General features: G+C 54.4%; 1 protein-coding gene across 3 annotated transcripts in view; it reads right to left on the bottom strand.

The window, feature by feature from the left end:
- Positions 1-2,085: 2,085 nt before the first annotated feature.
- Positions 2,086-8,790, bottom strand: part of MCM5 (minichromosome maintenance complex component 5) — a 70,477-nt gene continuing 63,772 nt past the window's right edge. For all 3 annotated transcript variants that reach the window (XM_055712807.1, XM_055712808.1, XM_055712809.1), the window contains exons 6-17: positions 8,608-8,763; positions 8,344-8,510; positions 7,564-7,735; positions 7,281-7,392; positions 6,389-6,532; positions 6,007-6,072; positions 4,873-5,049; positions 4,657-4,769; positions 4,258-4,386; positions 3,849-3,991; positions 2,888-3,015; positions 2,086-2,445 (exon numbers count right to left, since the gene is read on the bottom strand). In XM_055712807.1, the coding sequence (XP_055568782.1) occupies positions 2,344-2,445; positions 2,888-3,015; positions 3,849-3,991; positions 4,258-4,386; positions 4,657-4,769; positions 4,873-5,049; positions 6,007-6,072; positions 6,389-6,532; positions 7,281-7,392; positions 7,564-7,735; positions 8,344-8,510; positions 8,608-8,763 (1,609 nt within the window). In that variant the 3' untranslated portion in view covers positions 2,086-2,343. The remainder of the gene's footprint in view (positions 2,446-2,887; positions 3,016-3,848; positions 3,992-4,257; positions 4,387-4,656; positions 4,770-4,872; positions 5,050-6,006; positions 6,073-6,388; positions 6,533-7,280; positions 7,393-7,563; positions 7,736-8,343; positions 8,511-8,607; positions 8,764-8,790) is intronic.

The raw sequence follows: 8,790 nt of genomic DNA, 5'->3' as shown, positions 1-8,790 counted from the left end.
AGGGTGATGGAAACAGAGCTGTTTGCACTGTGTTCCACTTGCCAGTCCCTTTCCCAGCACACTCTCTGCCCACCTAGCCTCTTCCCATTGCTGGGTGCTCTTTCCAAGCCTGGAAACAGAGGCTCACATCTTCCTCCAGATGCAGCATTAACAGCAGGCTGTGGGTATCAGTCCCATACTCACCTCCTCGTTTGCTTTGCTCTTGCTGCACCTCCAGAAGAAGGACCACAGACAGACAGGCACTGCCAGCATTTCCAAAGCAAGGACAGAGGTACTGCGGAAGGGTGGCAGGGGCTGAGACACCCGTAGGGCCATTACAACAGCACTGAGTGGGCTACAGCATGTGGCAGGAAAACAGCCATGACACCACGCTGCTGCATGGGGCCGTGTTGACCCTGCTTTAACCTCCTGATGCTGCAATATCAAGTGCTTGATCAGGGGCACAGGAGCCTGCAAGGGGGGCAGGATGCTTTCAAATAGACACTGGCGGTTTGGGGAACTCCAGTCTCCAGGTGAGAATGTGGCCCTGTTACTCCCATATTCATTTATTTCTCCTCAATGGAGCTGATCCTCTCCACAGAGCAGCATCATCCTTCTCTTATTCCAGCCCTACCTCCTAGCCAGGGAACAGTGTGGGAAGAGGAGTCTTTTAAAGGGAAAATACAAGGCAATACAATGACTGAGGGGAGGTTTCTGGAGACCTGTCCCTGCCTATCCTATTGGGAGCCTTTGGGACAGCCTCTTCACCCCTCCAGCCCTTCTTTGTGGTCAGCCCCATCCGAAAAATTAGACAATGAAGAGCAGGAGGTTGTTTCTCGAATGTGCAGCCAGTCCCACCAGGGCCACCATGACCCTGGCCCCTCTAGACAGACCCCCGACCTCATAACCACCTCCAGCCCCATCAGGAGTGCACTGTGAGCCGTGCAGAAACAGAAGGATGCTGTTGAACCCCCCGGCAAGGGTTGCAGTGGAGCCTAGTCCTTGTGTGACAGCTGCCAGGCTGGGGGTACCCTACACTCTGCACCCTCCCACAAGGGACCCCTTGGTTCCTGCTCTCAGAGGGAGCAGCGCTGCGTGCAGCACCGCAGCCCAGCATCCTCAAGGCTCTGGTACCCTCTGCTGGCCCTGAACGTTTCTTTTGCTAACGAAGCCTCTCCTGTGGTGTTTTTCAGCCTGAAGGTCACCCACAGACATAGCAGCAGCCTCTTGGCACCTGCAGTGTCTTTGCTCGCTTGCAACGCCCAAGACTTCACTGCCTTCAGTCCCTCACCATCTCACACACCGGCAGTGGCCCCCAGGTGCCTGGCAAGGGACAACCTGCACCTTAGGTCTGCAGGAGGACATTGAAGAGAACCAATACTACTTTGCTAGAAATTATAAAAACCTGCAGGGTTGGACAAGCGCAAGGTCATGCAGCAAATACAGAAGGGCTACTGGCGGCTGCACAAGCCCACCCCAGGGCAGAGAGCATGAGAGGTTCCTGGTGAGCAGGACCACTGTCCCTACAGCAGTCAGCACATAAACAAGGTGGCAGAGGCTACTTGGATGAGGGCACACAGCTCTTGGGTATCACCCTGCACCCCCATCCTCAGTGGGGCAAACGGGGGGCTCTGCCCATGCCTCCAGCAGGGCTCTCACACAGCGCTTTGCTGCAGGGTAAAGCATTTGACTGCTGCAGCCCTTGGAGAGGGGAAGGAGGGAAGAGCTGAGCAGCTTTGAAGCCTGGAACAGCAGGCTGTTTCCTCCGCTGCCGCCAGGAGACTGGGAAGACGGCAGCTGCTGCACACTGTGACCAGGTAAGGTGCTTCCCACACCAAAGCCCAACAGGGCAGCCTGTGCCAACAGCATTTATATCTTAATAGACAGACCAAACCCCGAGTGAGAAATTAGTTTCTGCCTTTAGGACTGCTGGTGCTGCCCATGGGATTGCATCCTGCTTTGAGGCAAGTCCCCAGGGGGGTGCTGGGGTGTGGGTAACATGGGATGAGCAGGAGGGATGCCTTTCCAGCCAAAATCCTGCACTACCTCTCAAGGGGAAAGGGGATACGTTCCCTCTGTCATTCCGAGCAGCCAAAGACCCTGGGCTACCAATACTAGTTTTTATTTTAATACACACGAAAAGCTTTTGGAATTCAGAGAAACACCAACATGATACAGTGACAAAGCATCCAAGGGGAACTCTGACCACCGCGAACGAACCCTGGTTCAAGAGGGAGGCCCTGGGCTGTTTGGCTCCCCAAGGAAAAGCTGCTTCCAGGAGCTGGCTCCAATGCCATGGGGCACTGCCTGTACACGCGCAGGCGTCAGACAGCAGCGGTTCCCTCTCAGTGCGAGATGGGGAGGTCACTTGAGGCGGTAGAGGACTTTGCGTTGCATACGGTGCTGGATCTCCCCCCGCCGCATCATCAGCTGCAGCACCTTGTAGATGGCATGTTCTGGGTATTTCTGGAAAAGGGGAGAACAAGGGGAGATAAGCTGGCAGTGGAAAGCTCACTAGAGTCCAGCAGAAACCTGCAACCTCCACTAAAGCCTGGCTTGTCCCTCTTTGAAGGGAAGGAGCCCTGTGGCGTCAGGTGCCGATGTTCCTTTCACTATTTCACGTGTGACTGCAGCCAGTATCATAAATCAAATGGTTCTGGTTGCAAGGGTAGCACAGCAACCTACCCAAACAGCCCCAAACCTCAGTGCTTCTGCAGAAAAATGCATTCTTCCTTCACTCCCTTAAACTCTGCAATCACACTGCACACCACTCCCTACAAATAACTTCAAAAGCAGGTATGACCAGAACGCTCTTCAGCCACCTCTTGGGGAATGGCTTTCACCCCCCAAGCGGCAGCCTGGAGTCCCCACTTTCACAGCCCAACCCTCCGCAGGGTCCCTGTCCCACCTGTCGCGTGAAGTCCTGGACAATGCTGTGCTCTGACACTTGAGAGCCGATGGCAAAGCGACGCTTGAGCTGCTTCTCAATGCGGGACAGCATCTCTTGGTCCTCCTGTGTCGTGAAGCCTTCTGCCCCTGGAGGGAGAGCCTGCATGAACTCCCTGTGCCACCCAGGCATCACTCTAAGCCACTGCCCATCTCCTGTGTGTCCCACAAGAAGCATGTCTGAGACTTTAGGAAACCCATAAACTAATCTACCATCAAAGGTTGTGGAGCTCCAAAGACACAGCTGAATGTGGACATGACTGCTGGAGCTTCCTTCAAACCCTTTGTGCCACGCTGCCTCCCAAGGAAATGTAGTTGCCACCCCCACGGGGAAATATGTTAAGAGGACAAACAGGTTGGGGAACCACCTCCAGCACTGGGCTCTGCTCTTGGGACCACAGGGAGCCAAGACCATCCCTCCCTTGTCCAGCATGGGTGAAGACCCTCGGTGCTATTTGTTGTTGCCCTCCCTGTGAGCCACAGCCATAACAGTCCCTTGCCACCACAAGCAGTGCTTTGCCTTTGCTCAGAAAGCAGGTCCAGCACCTGTCTCATAGCACCCCCTGCCAGCCTGGTCCTGGGAGGGTGCAGAGGAATGAAGGCAGTGGGTTGATTAGCATTGATAACATGCAGCTGTGGCCTTGATTGACATGGATGATGTGCAGCTGTAGCTCGTTTCAGCTAAGTAGTTAAATAGCCCTGAGGATGGTGGGAGAGGTGGCTGGATGGAGGAGGAGCAGTGTGGTCTGACCTCTGGAGGAAGGAGATACAGCACAGACAGTAGAATCTGACCAACGGTAAAGCCTTGTTGCAGTCTACTAGTTTGATCATGCTGCAAAAGGAGGGGAGCTTGTCTTCCCTGCCGCGAGCAACCAGACCCATAATGTCCCTCCTGCCCCCAGCACAGAGCATCTCCCCCTCACCTGACAGGCTGCCTGACATGGCTGCATCAAGGGTGGACACCTGGAAGAGCCGCAAAGCCTCCTCAACGTCTGCCTCTGTGGCGAAGGGCTGAAGCTTCATCTTTGCCAGGGACTCAGCAATGCGCACAATGGCCTCCAGCTGCCTGCAGCCAGAAGAGATGTTCCCTGCTTTCTACAGTAGCTATGAGGGGTCTTCTCCTTCCACCCAACCCGACACCCCCACCTACTCCGGTCTGGCCACCTTCTGCCCCCCCGTGGCACCTCCAATGTTGCCCTGTTCACAGAAGGCTCCCCTAAACCCCAGCACCCCACTAACCCCCTCTTCCTGGGCTATCCCAGGTGACTCCCAGTAATGCAACCCCAATCCCGAGGGTTTCGGTGGGGGGAGGAGGAGGGCGGGGCTGCTCACCGGATGGTGATGGGGATGCTGGAGCGGCGGTCGCTCTCCTGCTCGTGCTGGCGAGTGCCGCTCCGCATCAGGATGTAGCGGTTCTTCAGCTTCTCCGCTGCTGCCACTGACAGCCGAGGGCCACACCTCCTGCAAGGGGGGACAGGAGCTGGAAGCAGTGCCGCTGGGGAGGGTCCCCTGCACAGAGGGTTCCCCAGACACCCCTCGCTTCCTTGCACCATGCTGCGGCACCATTATGAGCTGCTCTTGCTTCCCTTTTTTTGAGACGGGACTTCAAAAAAGGTCACCCAGATTGGGTGCCACCACTTGCAAGCATCTGCTGCGTGGTTTGCTCCTCACCGCTGCCTCCCTCCCACTGGGCAGCCTGGGCGCTGCCAAAAGGTCATGCCTCTCACTCACGTCCGACAGAAGGAGATGAGCTTCTTCAGCTTGTTCAGCTCGATCTCACCCTCCACCGCCTGAGTCTGTGTCAAGGCACTCACGTGTAAGGACATCACATGCTTGGCCAGTGTCTAGGAGAGCAGAAGGCAGTCAGGCAGCAGGAACCCCCCTGCTTCCTCCTCCCAAAAAACGGGGCACCATGAGTCCCCACTGCACCCACATGCCCCAACCCACCATGTCTCGCTCCTCGTTGTGCTCATCCTTGACGATGAAGATCATGTCAAACCGGGACAGGATGGTGGGCATAAAATCAATGTTCTCCTCACCCTTGGTCTCGTCCCAGCGCCCAAAGACGGAGTTGGCAGCTGCCAACACTGAGCACCGAGAGTTGAGTGTGGTTGTGATTCCTGCCTGCGGAGGGAGGGAGGAATGGATGGGGTCAAGACCATGACCGTGTCACAGCAGGGTAGAAGGCTATTAACTCATAGCAAAAGGTCTAAAGCAGTTTGTAAGGACTCATCCTCAATCACTTGCACATAAATAAAACCCCTTAAGTAGCATCCAGTTGCTCTGTAGTCGTTCCATATTGGAGAAGGGTCAGCACAGGAGCTATGTGGGGCTCCCACATGTCCTTCTAGAGGAGGACTGGCTTCAGCTAAGACTTGAGCACTGAGTAACTTCATTTGAACCTCAAGCCAAGGGCAAAGACACACAAGACCCCACCCTAGGTTTGTGACCTGCGCCAGAACCTGGGCAGCTGGGGCTGAGTGTCCCTGGGCAACTTCGGGGGCAAAGTGCAGGTCTGCAGGTAGCAGGGCAAGAGCGACCAGCAAGGAAAAGCTGTGGCAGGTGCTCTGTTACCACCAGCTGAACAGCTGAAGGGTGGGCCAGAACAAACAGGAGGGAGCAGAACTGCTACCAAAAAAAAAAAAAAGAAGCAAGCTTGAGCAGTGGAAACAAAGAGAAACTCTGATTTGAGAGAAGACCTGGTACCAGGATATCAGACAGTTTCTGTAAATCTCCTCAGGGGGTGGAGAACAGTGGAAAGGAAGAAAAAGAAGTGACATCAGGCTGTGACACAGGGACATCAGCCAAACTACTAAATCTAGAGGAGCAGAGGACAGGCAGAGCAAAGGGAGCTCATTTCAGCCCTGTTGAAGTTCAAGCTGCCTAAGAGAAGACAACCCAAAGCCTACACATAGGGCTGACCAGTCTCAGATCAGAGAAACCAGTAACCATCAAAACCACTGCCTGGACACTAAAACAGGCAATTCTGGCAGAAGATGCATGACCATTGGTTGCTGGGCTCTCAGAAACTCAGTGGCAAGTCAGGCTCCTGCCCTGGGGTGATGTGCACCCACAGCCCACCTTAGCAATGGAGATGGTTTGCTGCTCCATGGCCTCGTGAATGGCTACACGGTCATCCTCCCGCATCTTCTCATCCAAGATGGGAAAAAAAAGAGGCGAGAAAAAAAAAAAAAAAAAAAAGTCATCATCAGTCACCTCTGCTGGACCTCAGATACACACCCACTGATGCTAACCCCCAAGGTAAAGCTCTGCAAGAAACCTCTGCCCAAGAGCACAGGACATAACCAGGATTTCCCTGCAGCCCCATGCCCTGACCTTCCCCATAAGAAAATGAGGCAGCATCAGGAGTTGCCCTTTCTCCTGCAGCTCTGGGCTCTCCCAGGAGGAGCTGGCAGCCCAAGGGCTCTCTTCCCTGCTCCCACACAAGCAGCCCCACGGGTACCTTGTCAAACTCATCGATGCACACCACTCCCCCATCTGCCAGCACCATGGCTCCTCCCTCCATGAAGAAACTCCTGGAGGAAGGGTCGCGGATCACTGAGGCCGTCAAGCCGGCAGCACTGCTGCCTTTCCCTGAGGTGTAAACCTAGCAGCATGCAGGACAAGGGGACAGCACGTCAGCCGCTGTAGGGCTCCGGAGCACCTCCAGCACTGCCAAATCCAGCACTGCTGGAGGAAATTCAAGGACCTCAAGCAAAACCCCTCAGCACATACAAAAAGCAGACCTGCTGCGTACAGAGCAAGACTATTGCCTAGTCCCAGCCTGTGGACTAAGCAGCTGTGACGCACCAGATGGCTTGCAGACACACAAATACAGGTATTCAGTGCAGAACAAGGACTGACTCATTGTTTGGTGGGCTGCTGCATTAGCTTTGTTTCCCCCCCTGCCGATGAAACAATGTAGTCATGGGCTGAGTTTAATAGAGACTACAAGAAAGCACAGCTGAAAGTATAATTTCATGCCTGGGTTCAGCCTAGAGGTTCGTGCCTGAGATGCAGTCAACTTCATTTGTCCTGACCAGCCAGCCTCTCCACTGATCAAGATTCAACAATAAACAGCAGCACCAGTCACGTCTTTTGATGTCTGCAAATAGCCTGGCTCATATCATAATGAAAGGCATTACCTGCTCCCCCTTCCCTCCTCCACCCTCTGTCCTGCACCCCACCTCTTCCAAGATAGCACCAGAAATGGCAGTTTGCACCTCTGCCAGCTGATCCAGCTGTGGATGCACGGGCAGGTATCTGCTGTGACCACCGTCTAGTCTTTGGTGCTATGCCAGGAGCAGAAGGAAGAAACAAGCTGCACTACAAGGGGGCACCCTCAAGCCACCTACCCCAATGGGCGAACACTTCTCAACGAACTTCAGCAGCTGCGATTTGGCTGTACCGGGGTCACCTAACATCAGCAAGTTGATGTCTCCTCTGCGGGTCAGCCCATCCGGGAGCCTGGAGTGACAGGGTGGGAAGAAGAGAGGCAGGAAAGATGGGTGAGCCTTTCAAGCATTGCTGACAAAGTGGCAGGTGGCTGGCAGCACCACCAGAAGACTGTACAAAGGCTTTGTGGATAAATGACAACCATGCCACCACTCTCTCTCCACCAGGATGACTCTTCCTCACCTCTTGCGAGAGCCTCCAAATAAGAGGCAGGCAATGGCCTTCTTGATGTCGGTGCTGCCATAGATGGAGGGAGCAATGCTTTTGGCAATAGTCTCATAGATGTTGGGCATAGCAGCAAGGCGACGAAGTTCCTCCTCCTCTTGAGGGGTCACTGAGCCAGCAAAGGTATGTCCTGTACACAGATGAGGAGAGTGATGCAACAGCAAACAAATGGATGTTTTCAAGTAAATGACACTACTCCCCCCCCACTGCCACCACCAAAATCCCTTCTTTAAGATCATGCCAAGTGCCACCAAGTGGAAAGGGTGGAGAGGGCAGGCATTTGCTATCCCAGCAAGGCAGGCTGTGTCCTTTGAGGCTGGTAGGAGAAAAGGAAGGATCTTGGGCAAAACAGCTCTGGAGGAACCAGAGGGAGAATTACAGTCAGGACCATGTTTTAAATACATAGCTCAATTGTAACTATTGACTGCAGCCCAGATCCTCAGGGATGGCTTAGTAGATTCCCACTATGATCAATAAGATAAAAGCACTTAAATACCCTGGAGAACTCAGGCTGAAGCCTCATTTAATATCACTGAAAGTCATACAGGAGACTACTGCAGAGCATCCAGGGCAAGATAGACCCCTGGACTGGTTTGAACCTTCTGCCATCTAAGCAGCGGAGAAGGATCCAGGCTGTGATTTCACACAGTCCTTGCTGAGGGACCACCTTGTTCAGGGAGGGGCCTCTCCCAACACCAAGCCACCAACACAGACCAGGTCACCAAAAGCAGCCCTCACCTGAGCCCTCCATGTCCACCCGGATGCCCACCACGCGAATGTAAGCACTTCGGATGCCCACGCCCACGTTGTCACGGCTTCTGTTCTTGCTCTGGGCAGATTTCTTGATGGAGTAGATGCCCATGATAGTGACTCTGTTCCCTGGGACAACTTTGTCGCACAGGTACCTAAGAGGAGGAAGGGGAAAGCAGAGGAATCTTAGTGGGGGAAAGGATGGCACCAGCAACACCCAGCGGGGCCAGGGTGGGGAGACGGCGCCGGTACCTGTCGCAGTACAGCTGCAAGTGCCGGGGCATCTCGCCATGTGGCACAGCGTCTGGGGACTCCTGCAGCTTCAGGATCTGGAAGTCCACACACTTGCACTTATCTGGCATGATGAAATAGGGGTCCAGCGGGCACTTTGGGCGGCCAGCTTGTTCTCTGTGCGGAGAGATCAATCAGGTAAAG

This window comes from Falco cherrug, chromosome 5 (assembly GCF_023634085.1).
Source record: "Falco cherrug isolate bFalChe1 chromosome 5, bFalChe1.pri, whole genome shotgun sequence".
NCBI classification, from domain to species: domain Eukaryota; kingdom Metazoa; phylum Chordata; class Aves; order Falconiformes; family Falconidae; genus Falco; species Falco cherrug.
Note: the sequence above shows the minus strand (reverse complement) of the source record. Positions and strands in the feature narration are given on the sequence as shown.